Raw genomic sequence first — 24,148 nt, forward strand, 5'->3', positions numbered from 1 at the left:
AAGGACTTGGCATTTTAACTAAAATAGAGATTTAGAGTGACATTAAAAAGGTTTTTTGGAATCGGCACGTTTCCCAGCTGATGCATTTTTGCTGACATGGCTTCTGTGCGACATCAACAAATAAATGGAATCACCTGGAGAATCTCATCTAGGATATATAACAGTTTCCAATTCTTTCGTACATTCTAATTGTCAAAGATCTTTCTGTAAAGCAGGAAAGCTAATTACCAATTATTATATGGGCAAATTTCTCAAAATATCCTTATGGTTTTAGGAAATTGACTATTTCTACCCTTACTATTTACAGATGCCGCATTAGGTATTCCTTATTTTAAGGACTCATCTCCTTTTTTTTTCATAGGGCCATTTTAATTACAAAGAGATAAATCCTTAAAATAAGGAATGTCAAATGAAGTGATATTGTCTTAAAGTATCCCAAAGTTTCCTGACAATTGACGTCATTCTTAAGCACTAAGAGAAAAAATGAAATGTCAAACTTTTCCTCCACAATTCCTCAAATTTTCAAAATAAAACCCAACAAAACCCAACTGATGAAAATTTTCAGGAAGATGAGGAAGTGAATTGCAACTCGTCAGCCAATACAAACCTTTTGATAAAAGAAGGGTTTCTCCACCATTATACAGAAGAAAATATACTGTACATGTTTAATGCGAAAATGAAGCATAAATAAATAAAAACACCTTTCAGTTCTCTGTATTCTTTGTATAAAATTCCAGTACTGTATGTAATTTTTGAAATATCCCACATAATCCTGAATCATTTTTGCAAACCAACTCCATTATTTTTTCTTTTTCTTTTTTTTTTCTTTCTTTTTGAAAGCCCTCAAACCAACTCCATTAATATATGTAGAAGGCAGTAAAGGAAATCATCAAACATAAAACTTTGAGACAAGAAAATAAAAGTACTAGCGGACAAAGTTAGGTAGGCGAGATATTCTGTCAATTTCCTTGATGATCAAGTCCTTTTCTTCCTCAAATTGCTCATCTTCAGTGCCTACAGTGGTGGAACCGTGGAAGAAAACTAATATGTTACTAATGGTCTAGCAAGAAAACCCACCAATATAATTCATCCAATATTAGTGGCTTTGTGCCGTGAAGACACTTTAAGGGAGAAGTACCAAGGGCATAAAAGTAAATATGTGAGAGACGACCAACTCGGTAAGCATCATAATAATGATTTCCTAAACTAAAACTCAACAAAATATGGATGATCCTAGCCATAGAATCCATCAACTCCTCCCACATTTTACGATGTATCTTTCTCTTAGGGCCATGTCAAGGATATTAGATACCAAAAAAATGAATGCAAGGGATGTAGGAACATGGTGGTTGCTGGACCTACAGACAAAGGGATCCTCCATTGATAAAATATTTCAGATGTATGCTGTAAGATGAATACCCATGGTATTTTTCTCTTATCATTCAAATAAATGCAATAATGATCAGGATCACCCTATCAGTATAGATACCTTTCCCAACAGAAAGATTGTGAAGTAGGTCAAGCAGTTTTTCATGGTTTTTCGCCAAAATAAGAATTATTTCCCATGGCTTGTTCGGATTAGCAACAAAGATCTACAGGGAAAACAAAATTAGATAAAACATTATTTAATAAAAACACAACCATTAATTGCATAACAGTTGTTTAAAATGCAGTCACCAGTTCCTAGTATGTGAGTGTGGCCCCCAAGCTTTCAAGTTAGAACTTTGCCACCCTGATTTATAAACCAATAAACATTTATGCATCTCATATAATTCTATGAAGGAAAATGATATATCTACTGCCCAATAAATAACCATTTGAACATGCATACAATCCAAAAGTCCACTTTGTGGGTGATATGAAATGCCAAAAAAGCAACTACCAGAAGGATCATAGCATTTGATCCTTAGTTTATTTTAACTACCTAGAACTAAGCATCTGATCAGCATGGGGTATCCCAAGCTACTTCTATATCAAAAATTGGTTGAGTCCACTAAGTGCTTATAGTTAATGTAACAAAAAGGCATATAAATTTTCAATGGATCTTCATTGTTTTTCTGTTCCTTCTCTTTGAAACCGGAGTGTTTGGTTTTTCAGTTTTTTTTTTTATCAATAACTGATAAATTCATTAAAATTATAAGACAGATACCATAAAGTACATAGGGAGAGATAAACGCTCCTAACTCTCCCCAATACAGAAATCAATCACAACAAAGCCCAAAATAGACTTTCCCTTCCCACCCCTTGTTTTGCAAGTGTATCCACAAGTGAATTTGAAGTCCTCTTTTACCCATAGTAGACTTATTTCCATGTCCCTGGTCATCCATCTGTACATCCTTTCTTTCATTAGCAAATTTCCATATCTTATTCTCCTCTAGCAGCCAGCCTATAACTAGTTTAGAATCTCCCTCAGCAATCAGCTTTTGATATTCAACTCCTTTGCTCTTTTAATCCCTTTCATTATCGCCAAAACCTCAGCTCTAAGTGAACCACCCACTCAAGTAGAGGTGTCAATTGGACTGGATTTGGTCCAATCCGATCCAGTCTAATGTGAGTCCATTATAAATGGACCAGGTCCAATCCAATTCAATGAATGTTTTGGACCAATTTGGAGTGGTCCAATTCAATGTCTGGACCATCCAATCTGTTAAAATTCATTTTGATTTAGATTGGTTTCAACCCAAACCCGGTCCATTGACACATATATTCTTATCTTATATCAATGGATCAGATATTGACTTAATCCAACCCAATCCAATAAAATTTTGTTATGGACGGACCAGGTCCAATCCAATCTAATAATATTTTGGACCGGATTGGTCCAATCCAATATATCTTGCTGGTCCATCCACTCCATCCAAATTGATTTTGGACTGGACAGGGTCCAATCCAAAACCGGTCCATTGACACCTTTACACTCAAGCCACAAACTTAAGGGAAGCTGAATCGGCTACTTCCTTCCAATTTTTGAACAGGTCATCTGAGGAAATACCTCCAAATAATTCCAAGGATTTCACCCAATGAACCACCCTAACAGTGATAGTTTCAATGATGGATGCTACACTTCTTTCCTTTCAGAGAAGATTCTTTGGTTCCTTTCTTCCCATGTTGTCCAACAAACAGCAGCCCTTGTACATCTCCACAGAACTCTACCTCTTTTATTTAACCCCTAACAGAAAGGGAGCTAAACAAACTTTGTACATTTGGTAGGGGAGTCCATCTGCAACAAAACAAAGAGAGAAACCAATCTCAAATCACATAAACAAATGGGCAGGAGATTAGTGACAGTAGCTCTCACCATTAGCTTTACAAAAAATGCACCAATGTGGAGATAAACACCAATTAGTTCATTTCTTTTGGAGATGGTCAAGTGTTATACCTTTCTAGTATAGCTTCCCAACAGAAATCTCCTATCCTAGGAGGAATTGGTTTACCCCAAGCTTCCTTTACTGGAAAAGGTTGCCCCAGGCCAATAGAAAACTGTGAAAGAGCTCTAAAGAAAGGCGCAAGAGAAAGCACCAGAGGGAGACAAGGTCCAAATCCTTTTATCCCCCTTTTTAATGGATCTAACACCGCCCCATTTAGGATTTTAATTAAAGTTGACACTGAGTGCAATTCAGAATCTATGAGACCCCTTCTAAAACCCAAGTTCCACTCAAACCCAAGAAAAGAATTGGAAGGAACTAGAAAAGAAGATATAGGCGCATTTTTAAATCTTGAAGGGGAAAACAAAGGGAATTGTTCTTTCAAAGGTGAATTTCCCACCCAAACATGTTTCTAGAACTTCACTAGTTACTAGAACACAACTGATACCTGATGAATGGCAAGAATGACGGAAGGATGGCATGAATTGACTTCCAAGGAGAGGCTCTTATGGCTCTAGCAATACTCTCAGCCATCAGTCGCTTGTCCATGTATGCATAAAACTACCTTAGCCCAAAGCTTATCCTTCTCCCTTGCTTATCTCCATAACCGTTTTCTAAATAGTGCCTCATTCTTTTTTTGCATATTGCCCAACCTAGTCCCCTTGCACTCTTGCTCCAATTGACCACTTCCCATCTAACTCTGGTCTTTTCTCTCCTCCCCTGGCTCCACAAAGAGTCCCTCATCATTTTCTCCAAACATCTACTCACCCCCCCTAGTATCTTAGAAAATAGACTGGAAAACTAGCCAAAGTAGATTTAATCAAAGTAATCCTACCCCCCAAAGAGAGAGAGAGAGAGAGAGAGAGAGAGAGAGTTCTTCCATGTGGCTAATCTCTTTGTAAATCTGTCAACCACCAGGCTCCAAAAACTGCTCTTACAAGGATTATCCCCTAACAGAGGCCCCAAGTAATTCAATGGCCACTAAGAGACCATACACCCAAAAATGTTTGCCCTTTCAATTACCTCATTCTCAGCCATATTAATACCAACTACACAACTTTTATCAAAATTGATCCAGCTCCCCTACAGGAATTAATTTTACTCGTTAGAACTTTTCATAGCTTTCCACTCATCATTTTGGCCTATGCATCCACATGCAGTGAAGCAACACCCCTCCCCCAAATGAAGTATCTCACCATTCAGGGATTTCTACTTGCAAAACTGGTCCATAACTAAATATTCCACTAAATGAACTTGTAGAAACTGAAGTCATTAGTTAAAAATCATTTGAAATACAGAAGCAGTGGCCTGGGACCAGAGTTACCTTGGAATGTGGCATGGGTGCCAAGTTTCCAAGTGTCAATGGGTGCCTGACATGTCAGCCTCCAAAAATCATGGCAAGTGGATACAAAATTAAATAGTATGTGATTATGTAAACAATTTAAAAATAGGAAAAATGGTTTAGACTCCTAATATTTGGTTTATAAGTTTGAACTCCTTATCACATGTTTTTTTCTCGTGATACCTTGTTTATGACTGCTAAGTACTAAGGATTCATGCTGACTTAAGTTAGGGCATGTCAAGATGCTATGAGAAATGTTGTGTCAAGTGTTGTCACAGTGTCCAAGTGTCCAGAACAGCTGGCTTTTTTAGTACCTGGGATTTTCTTGTTAACTGGTATTACCTAAAAGACCTCCAAAGGATGAATCCACCAGATCATAATATCATATGATCCTAAGCATCCCATGTTTCTACTTGTTTCTTTAAAGATGCACTTTTTTATTCTTAGCCTTCAAAGATGCAACTGCTCTATGATTAGGATAACCAAATCAGATCAAATTATCAAGCAGAGGATTTCGCCATCAAGGTGCACAGTATATCACTATCCAAGTTGTCCATCCAGACTCTGTTGTTCAGTACTTATGCATCCTTTTGTGATGATCAAGCATTTGGAACAGTGGAGTAGATTCTTATGATTGACGCATTACAGTAGCGGAAAGAAATGGCTGTTTTCTTAAGATAGATGCATTTGAAAAGCAGAAAGAAGATACTTTTGACTGTACTTTTTTGAGGGTGACCTTTTTTTGAAGTTCCTTTGGTTTGTTCTTGTACAGTTTCTCATTGAACAAAGGACCTTTTATTTAATACAAATACACTTTACCTTCTCTCAAAAAAAAAAGTGTAGTGCTGCTTGTAATACTGGATAGTAGAAGCCCAAAATCTGAATAGTTCTGTACAATTGGCACGTATGTAGAGAGTCTCATTGTTCCCATATAAAGGACACCCCAGACCAAATTTACCTCAATAGATGTCCTCAAATTTCTAATTTCCTGATCTGTGGAAATTTTATTCAAAGCATGGAAAATAAATAGATAACAGTTCAAGAAATGTTCATCATATTGTGATAAGATTTGAGGTTTTGCATGTTCCAACCAAGGAGAACTCCTGGGTGGGATCTCCTTGCATGTACAAGTGACAGACTACTACCACGTTTCATGATCTCTGAGCATTTCTTGGAAGTAAATTCAGGTTGATTAAACTGGAAAATAACAATTAACATAGTACCAGAAGAAAGATGAGAAACTACAACACCTTGAAAATGTGGAAAGCCGATATCTGGATATTTTTACTCGAGTCCTACATGGATTATAGATTGTTAGAATACCAAAATAAAAGGCAGAAGTTGCCATTTTCAATGCATCAAATAATATCAAATAAGAAAGGACAATTATCAAAAAGAGCATTTCAATGGATGTAGCAAATCAAGAGGGTTTCAGATGGCAAACATGTGCGTTCTTTATAAGAGAGAATAAAAGCATTGAAATATCTATTCATCCATTGCAGATTTTTAGAGTTCTTTGCTACTTTTCTTTTATCAGTAACACTCCAAGATTTTATTAATTGTATGAACAAATGTACAAATTGTATTTTACAAAGCCAAGCATATCAGTTTGTCATCCAAGACTGGAAAGTTTAATCCATCTGAATCCAAGGAAATTCTCTTCTTGTCCAAGACTGGAAAGGAGAAAAATGCCAATATAGTATGGAGTATCATCTCATTTGCAGTCTGTTGGGGCATTCTGGGCAAAAGGAACAGTCAGGCTTGTGAAGATAAATACAAACAACAAACTGGTGGCAGAAATTTGTGCATTAGTTGCAGATTGGACTTTGCCTTTCTCAGATTTCAAGGAAATGAGTAGGGAAGATCTAGGCCATAACATGTGGTCATCATTGGAAGCTTTGGATGGGAATTCAGATCCACAAGTCAAGAGGTATATTTCTTTATTTTCGTTACTTTCTGATCTGAATGTAATGCTTTGGGAGGAACCTCTTCACCAAAACCTGTAATACATTTTCTATTTTAAAAATGCATATAGCAAGCATGAACTTGTTAGTTGTAAAAAAACAACACAGAAAAACAAAAGAAATTCTTAGATGAAAGATAAATATATTCTGTTCTCATTACCTCTCCATGACAACCAAAACAATATGTTAAAAGAATGGTTTATAAACTTAGTAGTCCCTCCATTCCTTTTTTTTTCTTTTTGAGAAACAAGTAGCAATATATTCATAAGGAGGAGTTGTACATGAGAGGATGTACAAAATTAGCAAATAAAATTATGAACCCTGGCCTTCAACAAGAAAACATAACAAGGCAAAGAGCTGTTGCTCTATTAAAAAAACCCCTTCCAACCCCAACTCTAGCAAGGCCATCAGTAACGGGATTAAGATTCCTTGGAATCTGCCTTTTGTACAGTAAAGGGTGCAAGAATATCTCTAATTTCAATTCAGGTAATGGGTTAGATCCCAAAGCTACTGGCTGGAACTGCTACTCCATCTAATGTGTTGATTCTCTCTCAATAGCTGAAGACAAAGATCTGAACCTCTTGGCAAGCCAAGCTCCAATAAAAAGGGCAAAGGCCCCATCCTTATTAGTTGGGCTGTAAATGAGTCAGGTGAACCTCACAAAACTAAACCAAACTGATCCTATTAGATTGGGTCTGGTTCTGGGTCAGGATCGGTTTTGCTTGTTCAGAACCAATTAAGACCCGAACAGACTATATATTACAATGATATCCCTAGTCTAATGCCCATCCTTCACATGGTATACTTGTAATATTATCAGTTTAGCATGTCTAAATGTGGCAGCTTAACAAATAGTATTGTTAGACAGTTTTGTATGCCCTTAGCTTCAATCTGTTTTGATGTACTTTTGTTATTTAGTGGAAATAAATAAAGTGCATGTTTGATTCATGTTGTTTGGTTTAATTCTGTGTAAAACCCTAAAACTGGACATTTATAGAGACTCATGTTAGTTTTAAATGTTCACAGCCGTTGGATAAGTCTTGGGAGATTTATCCTGCCAAGGCTGATACTGGTGTGCCACCAAGTGTTGGGATGGCCTGTCTCAGCCATCAGGGTAAGACCCGAGGCACATGCAGTATGGGATTACTTGAATCCTTGAACCGGACCAGATTTCCAGTATTGCCCTGGACCTTGGAGATAGATGGGCAAAACTGGAAAGTTACACCTGACCCCTAGACTCGATTATGACATTTCACTAGGTGTTGGATCAGGCTGCCTTTGATATGCCATTCAGTGAGATCCTTAGCGGGGATCAAAACCTGGGTATGTTGGGGCAGTTTGAGAATTCATCTGAGTGGGTGATCATAGTGACAGAATCAGCCACTTTGTCGGACAAAGGGTAATGATCGGGAATGCACTCTCTCTGATGGAAACCAAACTGCCGACAGTTGATTTCAATCGTTGGAATTTTGTTTTGCAAAATTAATATATATATATATATATATATATATATATATATATATATGGTTTCGAATTGTTTGCAAATGGTTTTAATTCCCGGGATCCATGTGAGAGGAGAGTGCAGCACTGTTCCTTGCAGCCGAGGGAGAGGTCCTCTCTTGTCGGGCAGTGCTTGATCATTAAGGGCTGAGAGGTTAAGTGTAAGACCATTGAGGATAATACCTGATGGGCTAATCTTGCACCTGCCCACAGTCCCTGGGTTTTTATAAGATGGCTTGGCCCAGGGACTACTTAATGTAAGTGTTGGGCCCATAGGGTCCATATGATGGACTCAAGGGGTTCATTGAGTTTTTCAGTGAATTCGGCTGGGCCTTGTTTTAGAGGCTGGACCGAACCCATGTGGCTGGTGTGTAGATCAATGCTTGGGTCCCACGCCATACAAAGAAGCCCAACTGGGCAGCAGATTGGAAAGTAATTAGACACTGAACACTTAATGGGCCAAAAGCCCATTTCGAGATGGGCTGATATGATCACCCATCCTTGGGGCGAATTTGAGATTAAAGTTAGTAAAAGGATTGGGCCTTTAGCCTTATCCACTCTTAGAGACCAAATTCAAATTAGATTTGAATCTGGTAACCTCCTAATAAGATTAGGAGTAAGCTAACTCTATCTGCAGAAAGGATTAAGATTATCCCCTATCCAAATACTGATTTGGATTGGGATAACTCCTAAAAGGGAGGTTTCTTAATCAAGAAGAAAGGAGGAGATTTCGAACCACCTTGAAGAGGTATAGGATATCTCCTGCGAATTCAGACCAGATCTCATTCATACTCTCCAGAAAAAGAGAAAAAGCAGTTCAACCTTTTTCGTTTTTTGGAGATCTCCTGCCGCCGCCATCTGCCATTGCAATATTAGATCTTTGCAGAAAAGAAAGTCAAGAAATCTGTTCTTGACATCAGTCTTGCAAGAAAGACTGAAAAGGATTCAGTGTTTAGTACTTCCAGAGGATTCTTGTGAAGGATCCAGTGTGTAGGACGCACCCTGCTGGTTCTGTTCCATTAACAGCTATGTCATCTTCAGCAGGAACGGATCTTGGAGCATTCTTTGGGCGTGAACACCAACTTTGGGAGATACTGCTTCTCCGGATCAGGTATATTCCTCCCATTTATCTTTTGGTACAGATCTGGTTTGATTATGGTTCAAGTAGGATCCTTGAATATTGTATTCTAAATTTAGGGAATATGATTCCCAGTTGAGAGAAGGTAGGAAATTTTTTAAATTCGCCCACCCATTCCGCAACCTTTATGGCGTCCATTAGATGGATCCTACCATTCCTTCAAGTATAATGTCCATCCTTCCTATGGGTTTGTTATTACAGACCCTATAGGGTTTGGCTTGGGATTGTTGACTGGTTTGGGACCAGACCTACCCTGACCTGAATCCAACCTGACCCATTGACAATGTTGCTTGTTAGGAGTTGCATCTGATAGGGTCACTATAAACCCATAAGAGGCTTCCATTAGATTTGGTTAGAATGCTGCCAATCCCTGTCAAACTCAGGTTGCCAAAGATGCACCATCAAATTGGAGTAATCTCACCTTCAACTTAGGGAAGTGAGGTTCTTCTAGGTGGCTGGATCCCTTGGGAGGATCTGAGAATATCCACAGGGTTTCATCATGGAAAACTCCTTTTGATTTCCATGGTTGCAAAAGACCAAGAATTTAAAGGGGATAAAACCCTCCTATGAAGAATTTCAAAAGAGGCTTTTTTGTCTTCAAAATTTCTTTCATCTCTCTCTCTCTCTCTCTCTCTTGATCAGTAACAGAAACTTTATTAATGATGTGAAGATTTGTGAAACTTTAGATACAAAAGGGGGAGATAAAATGTCTTAGCTCCCCTTCATCAAAATACAATGAAAGAAAGTTAAAAATTAGCCCAAAAGATAGACTCCCTATTCGCCCCTTGCTTGGCCAGCCCATCTGCAAATGAGTTGGCAGTCCTCTTCACCCAGCTGTATAGTATCTCAATGTCCCTACACAGCCAGAAGAATTTTTTCTTTTCATTGTTATAGCTCCACAAACCACTGTCCTTTTCCTTCAACCAACTAATCACCACTGTCCTCTTTCTTTCATATCTCTCTTTCTACACGACTCTGTGATTGATAGCCATGTTGTACATCCACCCTTCCCACCAAGTCCCCATCCCTTCTCATCACTAGAGAATCTCAATAAAGAGAGGAGAAAACCACTTGATCCCCGCAAGACTAAAAAAGTGCTAATTCTGGTAGTCAAACAGTGAACAAGGAGATGATTTGCTAATTCTGCATCCTTTAGGCACATGTTGCGTACCATGCGCATACTTGTAATTTTATTTGTCTCTAAGGATGCCATATGTGTTACTCTTAATAAAAAAGTTCTAACCTTTTCACATACAGCTTCCCACACAACAATATACCCTCTCCATAAGACAGCCACAATTCCCCCAGGAAGGTCTGATTAGATGAGGAGAAAACAACAGCACCAAAGAAGGAATCAACTAAGTTCTTCAAACTCTTCCTGCAGTAAGCTTAGTCCACTGCTCCAAGATGATTTCTTGCCCAAGTATCCTTCCTTCCCACGAGTATAGCAAGGAAAACCACATAAGCATCATTCATACAAGTCAAAAGCAGGTCCATCTTGAGAGTCAAAACCCCATAAATATTGGTTTTTTTTGGCTCTATAAAGAGTTCAAGGGTTTCAGTTTCAATCATTTTGAAGAAGAGGGCTTATCATATTTTTTGTCCCTTATTAATATATAATTTGTGAAGCATGTGCGTGTATTATCATCATCATCATCTAAGCCTTGTCCCAACTATATGAGGTCGGCTACATGAATCCTGTTTCACCATTCTGTTTTGTTCAGTGCCATAACTATCATTAAACTATGGGCGCTTAAATCATTTCTAATTACTTTCGCCCAAGTCCTTTTCAGTCTGCCCCTAGCCTTTCTAGCCCCTTCAACTTGTGACCATGGTTTTGAGAACCAGACCAGAAACGAAACTGCTTTGACCACCAATTTGGTCCGACCATCTGGTCCGAAGCTTCATCAGACGATTTTTGGGTCCAAAACCAGACCCAGAGCCATGAGCAGTTCCTGTGTCAATCATTCCGGTCCGGTTTTTAAAACCATGCTTGTGACAGATCACTTTTTCTAATAGGTGTTGTAAATGGTCCTCTATGCACAAAACCAAACCATCTCAATCTACTTTCTATCATTTTATCACATATTGGAGCTACTCCTAGGCTCCTTCATATGACTTCATCACTAACCATGTCCTTTTCTACTTTTACCACTCACCTATTTAAGCATTCACATTTCTGCCACTCATTTTTTGGGCATGTTTCTTAACTGCCCAACACTTCGTTCCATGCAACATAGTTGGCCTTACAACTATTTTATACAATTTTCCTTCTAGCCAAAAGTGGTATTCACCTATTACATAAGAATCTGGATGCACCCCTCCATTTTGCATATCCTGCTCTAATTCTATGAGCAACACCCTCCTCAATCTCGCCTTTGTTATGAATTTTTTAACCAAAGTAATGAAAGAGGTTGCATTGAGTTATCTCTTGGTCCCCAATCCTAAGTCTACCTTCGTTTTCACTCCTAATATTATTAAATTTTCACTGCATATATTCTATTTTAGTCCTACTTATTTTAAAACATTTTGTTTCTAATGCAGTTGTTGATAAACCAAAATTTCATTTAGTTGTTCACTAGTTTCACCAATCAATACTATGTCATCAGCAACATCAAGTATCATGGGACCTCCTCTTGATGGATGAGTTGTACAAGCAAGTGCTTTCTGGTTGATTACTCATTTGCAATTATTAATTCCCTGACAGCCTAAAACCAAAACATGCATGCATGCATGCTGTTAATTGCTTTGATTGATTTGATGCTTTATTAAAAAAAAAAATTAGTTGAACACTTTCAATGGACTAATATGTCAATGTATGTGAAGTTGTTAATTACTAAGTTTGATACTTTGATTATAAATTTTGTATTCAAATGTGATGCTTTTGTTATCAAAATTATCTATCAAAAAAAAATGTTATCAAAGTTTGCAAATATTGGCTTATACAAAATGTCCTAACTTTTATATATTTTAATTATTTATTAATAAAAAATTCAATGCTTCTTGGGATGCTTATACCTCATGTGTTATGGTTTATGCCTCATGCTTTAGGATACTGGAATACCTCACATCACACCTTTGCATTTGAAAAAATTGGTTTGCACTATATACGCATCTGTTTATTATATTTGGCATACTAAGAATTCTTCTTAAACAGTAATTTCTTTTTTTTCTTTCATTCTTCTCTAACTTCTTTGTGAGCATTTGCTCAAAGCCATATACATCTGTCATTGATTAGAGAAGCTTATGACTTTTATGATCTCTCAGTTTAAATTGATGGCTGAACAACATTGTCCTTTGGTATGCACATAAACAAAAAAGCAACATATTAATCAAGGCACCTTTTGGCTGAAAAATAATACAATACCCCATCAGACATTGAATCAAATTCCAATATCTCGGATTCTTATCGAATCAGATTGCAGCCTTATTCAAGGCCATTTCCAAGGAAAGTAGTAATTGCTTGTAGGAAGATTTCACTGAAAAATTGCCACTGCAATCAGCTCTCCAGAACTGAGTCCTTATCACTTGGTCTTCTGTTGGAATGACTCAAGCAGGACAAAAGAGAGATCAGTATGCAATCAGACATTCAAATGTCATGCAGGAGCTGGGGAGTCCAGGCTACATGACCGTTCTCACCTCATAAGAGTCCTTGATGGTGGCATCTTGGGCAAAGGCTGGAGTAAAGACGCTAGGGAAATGAGGAAATCTTCATATTGTGTCCTATAGGGGTGATCATGAGCCTGGCGGCATAGGTCATATAAAACAAAATATGTATAAAATATATGATATAATTTTTTGATAAATAAATTGTTTTATTAGATCAAGGAAAAATACAGATACGAGCAACCCATGGAGAGGTGCAAGCTGCATCATCTCCGAACAGAACATTAGAGTAAATCAAACTACAAATGTGCCCAAAACAACAGCTCCCTATTTGCCCCTTGCTTGGCTAGACAATCAACCAAAGCATTTACTGATCTCCCCACCCACCCATTGTATTAATTTTTTTTATCAATAACAACATTTAATTACCTAATTACAAAAGAATTACAGAGAGGAAGATAAACTTTCTTATCTTCCAAAGGGAGCAAACACTTCCAAGAACAAAAAGGAAAAATTACACTTGTGCCCAAAACATTGATTCCCTCACGACTCCTTGCTTAGCTAATCCATCCGCAAAGGAGTTAGCTGACCTATTCACCCAGCTGACCTTAACTTCCATCTCCTGAACCAGCCACCTAAACTCTCTCCTCTCATCACTGTACACCCATAAACTGCTATTTTCTTTATTCAGCCACCCTACCACCACCTCTGAATCCCCTTCAGTGAAGAGTTTTCTTATATTCATTTCCTTGGCTCTTTGAACTCCTTCCAAAACTGCAAGTATTTCAGCCCTGAGAGAGTCACCCACTCCAATTGGGCCGGAGAACATGACAGAGACAAGCCCATTCTCATCCCTAAACACACCTCCAATCCCCGATTGTCCAGGATTCCCCCGACTGCTTCCATCGAAGTTCAGTTTTAAGAAACCAGCCGGTGGGGGAGTCCAGGACACACACAAGATTGCTTTGGACTGGGTGCAGTTAGCAATCTCACCGCACTTCCTCAACAAATCAACCACTGTGAAATCTGTAAACAGCTCAGACAATTTCAGCCACTGAGCAACCCTTATGTGAATCAAATCTCTCAGTTCTTCATTACTTTTTTCTACCTCAAAAAAGATTCTGGCCCACCCATCGTATTATTACAAACAAACTCCATGAAGGGCAGCAAGTAATTCTGCCCTAGTAGAGTCCCGAACTCCTAGCAGACCCAAGTAGAAGAAACCACATTTCCAGTCTCATTCCTCAGAACCCCTCCCATCTCAGAGAGGCCTGGATTACCTTGATTGCTGCCATCAAAGTTCAGCTTCAAGAAACCTTCAAGAGGGGGTGCCCAGCTTTTATACTAACCCTAACCTTTATAGAGGAGCAGCTTGCCTCTGCTGACCAATTCCTCCAAATATCCTAAAAAGAGAATTGGTGGAATAAGTCCAAGGATTTCAACCATAGAAATAACCCTATTCAGAAGAATACACTCATTTAGCGATTGATGGTTTCTCTCCTTCTCTTGGAATATTCTGGCACTCCTTTCTTCTCACACTGATGAACTACAATATAATTTATATAATATAGAATATTATATAATATATATAATAGTGTAATACATGCATACATATTGCAGGCTGGGCTGGAGATGATCACCCCTTGTGTCCTGTCTCCACTCCAACAGTCCTCCCAGAAATAAATATGTGCACCATTGCTGGTGTAAAGTATATAAATCTGATAAAATCTTCTCTTTTGTCTTCATAATACATTTCCATATGCCGGGTGTATAAGAACAGTGTGCAGGATGGGATTCACAATGCAGATCTGTTTTGGCGATAATAGTTCTGAATAATTTGGCACCATAATTATCCCATAGGACAACATCCACTTAAGTAAGGCTTTGTTCATGCCACTCTTCTGACTTTGGCTGTAAAATTTTGAACCAAGCAACCAAGTGAAACTTATTACTGTCAGAACTGTCCAAAGAAAACCTATGACTCTCTCCAATTAGCCAGAACCACCATTTTCAGGAAATGACATTGGCATACTCAAAACTATTCCATCTAATGCAATCCCAGATATGGAAATTTCCAATTTATTAGGCCTATGACCAACTTGGGTGTTGACACTAAGAAACAATGATGTCACACAGGTCAGTTTACTGGTAAGTAGAAGTTAAAAACAATGAACACTGGGAGTGAGGAAAAAGAATCTGGAATGGAAAGTATGGTGGTAGCAGTGATCAAGAGTGGCGACAGTGGCTGATGAAACCAATCAGAGTACCGATATGTTATTTTATTCAAGGAAGATATGTTTTTCTCAGTATAATGGACTAAATGATGGAATAAAGGTTCTTATGTGGTAGTTTCAATAAATAACAAAAGCATAATAACTAGCTGCAAAGAGTGCTGTAGCACCTTTTTATCCAGTAGAAAGGATTTGACTTCTTGAACTCTCTCTTTTCCTGATTGTCTTCACTATGTAATTTAACTGATGCTATGTCAGATGACAAGATCTAGAAAATTTTGTTATGACTATGTTTCTAAACTTAGAGAAATCTACGAGTTCATTACTTTTTGTATAATGGTACAATCACATTAATATACAGATGCAAAGCAACTAATCATGGCAGGAGCCAATCCCAAGCACAAAAAAAAAAAAAAAAGCAGAGATGATGGTTTCATATGAATGGTCCATAGCTCCAATTTTGTCCAAGAATATCATTGTAGAGAACAGACTTCTGCATCTGGGTGTTCTGTTCTGTTCCTTCCTATTTGTTTCCTTTCTTTTGAGGTTTTTTTTTCATTTTCTTTTTTTTCCTGAGTAAACTATTTTTGAGAAAGGTAAAAGTTTTTCAATTCATATTGGACAATTGGACAAAATAGCTCCCAAACTATATATTCAAGGCACTATGTAAGCATATACATACTCTTTGGCTGAACAAACCAAAGGCAGAATGGCATTCTTAACTCACTATAAACAAGTTGTCAAACAGAGAAGAGGACACAAGAGCATACATAGAACATTTTGCTAGATGCATGTAAACAGAATAACAAATTGGAATATTTTAATGATGTACTTCTTTAAAAACATTTGGTTGCATAAACAGAACAACACCAGAAAGAACCAAGGATCAATTAGAAGGAACCATGTCAATACCTTCAGCAATGTCATCATGACTTTCAGATACCGAACTTCTACAATGTAACGCTTCATTATATGGGAATTTGGAGACTCCAAAAGAAATTCCGAAATTAGCTAAGATATGCCATCATTATACTAATGTCAAGCCTTATTATCCAAATAATGATAAGAAAATCCAGAAAACTATAGCCACAACTTACCTTCAATGATTGCCTTCGAGTTACATAATTTGTGGATGTTAGGAGCTTCTCATATAGCTCAAAGAACTACAACAGCATCCTCTAGTTAGATTATACAAGAGAATCAAGGAAAGAATGAGAAAAAGAAAGTCTTTCTCCATTCCTGACCCACAAACACATAGTAGCAGGTGGAAGAAAGTCATCTTCTACCATGCAATGTAACCAAAAGAAGAAATCAGCTCAACGGGACCAATTAGAGTAGCACAGGCTTATATGGTTTGGGTCATTTATTGTCCTATTTTGGTCTAGGAGGTCTCCTAGATGGAAGCATATTAAATGAAAAATCCTGGTAGCCACACGATGCATGTGATAAGTATGGCAGATGCATTAGCCTGATTAGATCATTCTTCAGGGAAAAAATCTAGATTAATACATAAAAGCCCAAAACTTTCAACAAACATGATGAACTGACCAAAATCATTGCAACTCAAAATTATTGTAAGAAAAACTAACCTCTTCATAATGGTAAGTCAGGAATTCAGATACTGCAGTGGGATGTTTAGTAAGCAAATCCTGCTGAAAGTTTCATTATTAAATATACTAAAAAAAAAGAGCACATATCCAACCTTCAAATGTGGAATTAAAGCTGAAAAAACATCATGATTGACATATAGGAAAACTGACCTTAAAGGTAGCAAAAGCATCAGAAGCAACATCAAAGTTAGGCAGCTCTACATATTTGAAGAACAACTCAAAACTTGTAGATTCCAATATATATCTGAAATATCACTACAGAAATTTAAATTTGTGAAAAACTAAAACCTTCTCAGCAAATAATAGTTTTTCATTTAAGGGCACAATAACCAAAAGAAACAAGTATTACAGCCATTGGAATGTCTTTTTTTCCCCTAATAGATGCTACTTATACAAAATAAATAAGCAGACAATATTTAACTGCAATATAGTACAAACACTCTTGAAGAAACCTAACCATCAATTGTGTTATGTACTGCAACACTTCACCTTTGAAAAAAAAAAAAAGCATGAAAATGTAAATTTAAGCAGATGATGTAGCTTCAATTTCATAAGAAAAGTTATGAATAAAATTTACAATAACGGGAAACTATAATTAGAAAAATATACTTTCCAAAGGCTCTTTATTAATAATATTGAAGGCGATTCCAAAACGGTAGTAGAATGGCTAAAGAAGGGAGAGGGAGTGTCTTGGCACCTAAGGGATGTCCTTAAGCGTTTCAAATGGCTCTCTAGGGGCATGCTTATTCAGGTTAATTGGATTAGAAGATCTGCCAATAGTCTGGCAGATGGTCTTGCTAAGCAAGGAGTTCAGAGACAGAGTATGTTTTGGGCTCAGCTGTAATGTTTGGACGGGTTAGACATCTGGTGTCTTCTGTTTCTTCCACAATGTTTTGTTTCTCTGCTTCCTTTTAAAATTAATAAAATCCTTTCATGTGTTACTGATAAAAAAGGGGCACACACACATTCTAAAGGCAATGTACCCCACAATAAAAAAAATAAAAAATTCCCTTCCCACCTCAAATTTGCAAGCTAATTTTCTTAGACATTGTCTCCCTTGGTACATATTAAAACTCGAAAGCATAATGTTCTATCAGAATATTGTGCTCCAGGTTTCATGGAGGACATGGGACCCTCCATTCAACTGCCCTAAAAATATCCCTAGATTTGCTTTCCACCACAAGAGGGTGGAGAATAGAGATCTTCAGCATGCTTTAAACCAAGGATAAAAGCAAGAACTTTCGCCATACTAATTTCTCTATTATATACAGTCCCAAGAAACAAAAAGAGATAAGAAATAACAAAATTGTTCTTCTTAGGACCATGGAGGTCAAACAACTTCTCAAACGAAGTTCGTGCATTGTTTTCCAGGTTATCTCCTTCTGTTAGGCACTGAAGTTGATTAGTGAATCAACAAATTCTCTCAATAAAAGTGTATGAGGGGGGAATTGCATTGAGGATAAGACAATTCAATGTAATCAATATTAAGGGCCTCTTTCTCTATTTATCTTCTGCTTTCCATGGGGAGGTGCTCCCTTTTATATTGCTCAACTAGTATAGTTATAACGCTGTGATGACTTTTATGGGTACTGGCATATATTTTAGCCTTCCTTTTTAGGGAAGGTGTTGCACCTAGCCCAATTTTTGGGCTCAGCTGTATGCTGATTAATAAAGCTTTTGAAAAAAGTTAGTGATAAAAAATTAATAAATTCTTCACTGTGCCTCTACATAAGGATTATTGTTTTAATCAATATCTGCCTAACTCTTCTTTATAACTACTTACAACAAAATTGTAACTTAACCGAGAAATATAAAAAGTTTACATTCAAACTAAAAATCATATTAAGAAATAGGGCATTTGCACTATCAGAAAATTATAAAAGAATAAAATGGAAGTTTTAATAACTTACTTTGCAAGGTTCGGATACTTGATGCATTCTCTCAACATAATTCCACAATGCAATGCAATTTCTTTGTTATCATAGCTGTTTGAAGGAGAAAAAAATCACTAACATCCATACAAAGAAACATTATGTAATGCATAACAACCATATTAACTATAAGAATTTAGGATTCTATGGATTCTATATGACAAAGTGAGTAAATATCAAAGTAACTGCTTATACCTAATACATGGAATACTAGTTAACAAGGGTGGAACCAGAAATTTTCTACTTGGAGGGAGTCAATGGAAGTCAACATAAGAAACTTTTTGTTATATTACCATCAAAGCTGTAAATTAAAAATAAAGGTTAGAACTTTTGGAATTTCTTGAGCATTCCATTTATTTCTTTAAATCATCAATCTCTACTTCAAATGCAATGAATAATCTAATATCTATTTGATCAGACATCTCATCAATCTAATGAAAACTTGTAGGGATATGATTACAAAGAAAAAGTGAGAAAAGAAAAACAACACCACTCAACAAGAAGCTTGCTATCTTTAGGTGGAAAATAATTACTTTAAATAACAATAGAATCAATAAATAATAATGAATAAAATCTAAAAAATACCAAAATCAAGCTTATAAAACAAATCCCACTTAAAACAAAAATAAATTAATTTTTATAAAATTTAAACCCATATTAAAAATTAAAAGATGAGGGTGACCGGGGTTGCTCCATTGTGACCTAGATGACCAGGGTTCAAATCTTAGAAACAGCCTCACTATGTACCTACAGGGGTAAGGTTGCATACATCTATCCCTCCCCAAACCCCGCATTGGTACGGCCATCATGCAGTGGCTGCCGTTTTATTAAAAATTTAAAAGATGGAGCCTCAATATTGAAATGAAGATAATAGAGTTGATTTTGAGGAAAAAAAATATACTATTTATGTAGAAATAAAGGGAGGGACCAATTAAGTATTTTTAAGAAAAAAACTTACTGACAAAAGTAGAATTTCATGCTCTTTATTTTTGCAAGGAAGTTTCTTTTCATATCCAAGTAGTGTTCGGAACCATGGTGTTGCATTCCCTTTTAGAATCCATGTAAGCACCATGTAGGTGTTTTTTACTTCATCATACCAAAATCATGTTTAATTGGGCATATTTAACTTCAAACATTTATACCACTCTTTACATCAGGTTATGTGCATGGGAGGTGTTGGGTTAAATTCTTTTTTGGCATTTACCCCAACAGAGGGAGGGGCTTTTAATTTCGCTTGACTGGTGTAGTGCCTAGTGGCATTTATGTGTTTAAATGTAAAATAAACAATTGTGTATTGTGTTATGTACCAAAATACATCACTTTCCCAATTTCCAATACTATAAAACAGGTATAAAAAGTTGAGATATAAAACACCACGATTCCATTAGAAAGTTATGGTTTAGTTAACCTACCTTTTTGGTAAACGTGATTCAATTACTTAGAGATTGAGTTGTGTAGTTAAGCACGGGTCTTTTAACTAACCTTTGGTTTGATTCTAATTTTATAAGAGAAAAAATGTTAATGTTCAATCAGTGGTAGTTTTCTTCTTGTTTTGGCATTTAAGTGATAATAGAGACTAGATTAGAGAGAACTCATAAGCCTCAAATTAAAACAAAATCTGTTTTCCTTTTTCTTTCTTCATTGCTATTCTTTCTTTTTGGGGGTGGGGGGGTAACAAAGTAGTAGGGTTTCTACCATTGTTTAGGTAACTATATAATACGGAATGGTAGGAGGCTTTTACATGTTGATCCATAATACGTGGTGAGGTTCTGGTCTTATTGCTGATTAATTAGTATTACCAATAATAGTTATAATTAATTACAATGGTACGATATACTTGATTCCTCATATATTGCTGTTAGAATGGGAAAGTTTTGACTATAATATAAGTAACTGGAGCCCTTTTACATTAAGAACTTTATTAATGTTTGAAGGGAGGTACAATCTGTAAAATGTTTGCACACAAATACCATTAATTTTGAAATTTCAGAAAAAATAGTTCTTGCTAACATTCTTAACTAGCAGTCTAGCACTATATATAAGAGATAGAAGGTGCATGGACATTTCACCAAAAAAAAGGGAAGATACTGACCACAATATATTTTACAATAAGGGCCATCATCAATTCATCATCATTGTTCCAACCACAGTGCATATCCATTATTAAACCATAGGCCCTTAAATCATTTCTCATCACTTCAACATAAAATTACCATTTATAAGTGTCAAATCATGTTCTTGGCAAATTAATTATAAGCATCCCTTTTCACTTCTCATTGTAGCAATTTTTCATGATGCAATGGCCCACTACATAGAGGTAAAAAATGCAAGTATGTCTTATATTAATGACAATGTGTTAGTAAAAAGATATGTTTTTATCAACAACGGAGTAGTAGTTGGATAAATAAAAATAGAAAATAAATAAGTGTTAAAAGTAGCAACAAGGAAAATGGTTATCTTGCAAATTAGTAGAACCTTACCACACAACAAGAAAGTCCAATAGTTCCAAATGATTCTCAAGATATTCCACACAGCAATGACTAGGACCAACCATTTGCCTCAACAATATGCACCAACAATGCACCAAACCTTTCCTTGCCTGTGCTGGATGTTCCATAATCAGTTCAATGCAGTAAGATCAACTAAATATTTGCTGATAATAGCAACAACTTACTTCCCATCCCAATGACGGTAACTTGTGAATGACAAGACTAATAATATCCTCTTTGCAGATCTCAAGTGTTAACTGTGAAACCTGATCCATATTTGGTTCAACTTCCCCATCTCCAGAAAGCATTTGCCTCATTGCCAGGAAATTCTTTTCAACTTCCTCTAGAGCCTACAGTAGTTAAACACTTACAACTATTGACATCCAAGATAATTGCAAAAGCATAATGGAAAGAATAAATATGTTTTATCAACTATGCAAGATGAAAAGAAAAGACGTCCTTGCAACCATTGCCAAAAGAATGAAAGTCCAAGAATGTCAACATGTATATTTATGAGTTTGCCATAATGTTTTAATTTCACTATTGAAATGGTTAGAATATCTTAGCTTAATAACATGGATGTGGAGGCTATTTAGCAGGAGGAAAGAACTAAGTTTTGGAATCCATCATAGGGTACAATTTGGCTGGACTCAAGTAGAGCATTTGTTAAATTTTGAAGGGACTTTGCTCAAGTGGGCCTGATATAGTATAAATTTTTCAAATCAGCTATCCTACTTACACCCCTGTCCAAATGCATCCTGTTTGTCTATCTCTTATGATAGATTATCATCCTCTAGAAGTAACACATTCCACACACCTGACACTCCCACCCACTTGTAGTGGTGTAAAAAGTAAATTAATAATACACCATGAATTGGATGTTAATTTCATTAGATAAAACACTAGAAAGCTATGCAAAGTTCCTACTAAATGGTTTTATTGCCTACAATAAGAAATATCACCTCATATTGTGTTCACTCCTGAATGTTCTAGAGGAATACATGCACCAGGAAATCATCTTATCTTTCCCCATAATCCCAAGGTTGCCATGCAGTTCATCAGCCCATTGAGGAACGAGTTGAGCTATTGGTAAATGAACTAAATCTTTAATCCTTCTTCTCTTTTTGGTACAAACGATTAATCGGGTGGTAGCACGGCTTCAACGAAAGCCGGGGGGATCCTAAACTGATAATTCAATTGCTACCAGTATATACTCATTTCGCATTTTCATCAGGACTTCAGTACACCAACATACATAATTCAACTAATACGAGCTAATGTGGAGAAACAAAGAAGGGATTTGAGACTAATACACCCAAATTCAACTCGATTGGAAGTTTAAGTTTCAGCCATAAAAGGTAAACTGAAAGACCCATAGACGAACTACAATCTGAGGTAGCCAACAAACACCCAAGTTCACCTTGATTGGCATCAAACTTTCACCCATGTGAGGTAAACTGAAAGACCCAGAATTAAAGATAAATAGTAAAAAAAAAAAAAAACAAAATCAATGATGGAAATGCATTAAGCATAATGGTAGAAATTTCAGCTAAAAGGTATGTCAATGTGTAAACAAAGAGCAATGAAGAAGCAAAAATTATTGATATGAGTGAAAACAACTTATTCCTAGGCAAGAAAACCAACCTTTTCAAGGGCTTTAACTTCTGCAACAGTCTTGGAATCAAGGGCGAGCAAACTCTCTCTGATCGCTTTTACGAGCTCTGGTGGGGTCTTTGGTTTCGAGGGCTTGAAGAAAGAGAAAGACATGGTCACTGCCTTCCTGCTCTTCTCTGCAACTCTCCCTCCTCCCACTTCCTACGCGCGCGCACTCGCCCGAGCATCAACGTTTGCTTGTATACTCTATTTTTTGCCGAATTGGCAAAATTATTGATCTGGGACCAATCGTCTGCTACTCCCTATGGAGTAGCGTCGCGCTAAAACCACGAATCACAGCCCTCGATGTTTCGATGTTGCCCCAGGTTGAATTGGATAAGTTGAGGTAAGTGGGGCCACGGTAATGCATGGAAGGCCGTGATTTCACGGGTTTAACCCATCGCTACTCCAAGTGAAGTAGATGATTTCTCTGACTTCTCAATAGACAGAAATCTGCAGTCCAAACAAAGTACCACGTGTCGCACACAGATGATCCATACCAACCATCGACTGGGTAGTGGGTACTAGACATCGACAGAGCAAAGAAAATGGAAAGAAAAACTTTCGACAAAAGATTGAGAAAAAAGGTAAATGACACCAATACCCCCTTTTTTCATTTTCTTTTTAATTTCTGTCAAATATTTTTCTTTTGAAATTGTTAGAGTAAATTACTTATTCCTCCACTATGATTTTAGATAAATACTAAAACCTCCCCTTTTTTTCTCTATTATATGAACAAAAAACTCTTATGTATACTTAAAAATGTGCAGTTTGGAAGGAGTATAAATACAAATATGTAGAGTGAAAAAATCACATATTTGTGTTAGTATTTGTACACTTTCAAAACTAAGTTTAGGGACAATTTTCCACTACAAGGTTAAGGTGAGAATGAAAATTTGGAAATAGATTCAATAAAAAATTGAGATGGTAAAATTGTATTTAGCATTTACAAAACAAAATTACTTTTATCAATTTCAAAAAATATGTTTCAGGCATAAAATTAGCATCCTATTATTAAGGGCACTTTGGTAAAATAGTTTTTTATCTCAAATCTGTGTGGTGTCTGGTCAAAGGGAGTTATCAAGTAGGCTTAATAGGTGGTCTAATTATTTGACCAAAATCATGTTTATCCTTATACAGGTTAATAAAGACCTACACAAAAATTATATCATTGACGATCCATGACTTATGAAGGTTAGTTTTATCTAACAATGGAAGGCAATTTATATTTTTTACAAATTTTATTTTGAGAAAGGATTTTTTTTATTATCTAATTTCTTAAGGCCAGCTGGATATTTAGCACATTAATTTTATTCCAC

At 36.6% G+C, this 24,148-nt stretch overlaps 1 protein-coding gene across 8 annotated transcripts; it reads right to left on the bottom strand.

The window, feature by feature from the left end:
* Positions 1-608: 608 nt before the first annotated feature.
* On the bottom strand, positions 609-23,137 carry LOC148879402 (uncharacterized). Of its 8 annotated transcripts, none has more exons than XR_016104219.1 (12): positions 22,821-23,127; positions 21,362-21,526; positions 21,168-21,286; positions 18,667-18,741; positions 16,907-17,000; positions 16,736-16,795; positions 16,244-16,309; positions 16,059-16,157; positions 5,958-6,002; positions 1,678-1,732; positions 1,490-1,592; positions 609-1,014 (listed from the first exon to the last, which is right to left on the bottom strand). XR_016104219.1 is itself a non-coding variant. In XM_088960926.1 (11 exons), the coding sequence occupies exons 1-11, from the start codon at positions 22,941-22,943 to the stop codon at positions 926-928; spliced, it is 1,038 nt and encodes a 345-aa protein (XP_088817052.1). In that variant the 5' UTR covers positions 22,944-23,137; the 3' UTR covers positions 609-925. The 8 variants fall into 8 exon arrangements, 6 of the variants coding, with proteins under 6 accessions (XP_088817052.1, XP_088817051.1, XP_088817054.1 ...); XR_016104218.1 differs by having other exon boundaries at positions 969-1,014; positions 16,736-16,798; positions 22,821-23,043; XM_088960926.1 differs by lacking the exon at positions 1,678-1,732 and having other exon boundaries at positions 22,821-23,137.
* Between the last annotated feature and the right edge of the window lie 1,011 nt (positions 23,138-24,148).

The sequence above is a fragment of the Nelumbo lutea genome, chromosome 1, assembly GCF_056320005.1.
Source record: "Nelumbo lutea isolate HS-2025 chromosome 1, American lotus-T2T, whole genome shotgun sequence".
Taxonomy (NCBI): domain Eukaryota; kingdom Viridiplantae; phylum Streptophyta; class Magnoliopsida; order Proteales; family Nelumbonaceae; genus Nelumbo; species Nelumbo lutea.

Bases quoted from the DNA above. Each gene is read 5' to 3' on its own strand.
- LOC148879402 (XM_088960925.1), bottom strand. From the start codon at position 22,943: ATGTCTTTCTCTTTCTTCAAGCCCTCGAAACCAAAGACCCCACCAGAG. The intron at 16,799-16,906 runs GTCAGTTTTCCT...TGAAACTTTCAG, and splicing joins ATGCTTTTGCTACCTTTAAG to CAGGATTTGCTTACTAAACA. The intron at 16,310-16,735 runs GTTAGTTTTTCT...ATGCTGTTGTAG, and splicing joins TGACTTACCATTATGAAGAG to TTCTTTGAGCTATATGAGAA.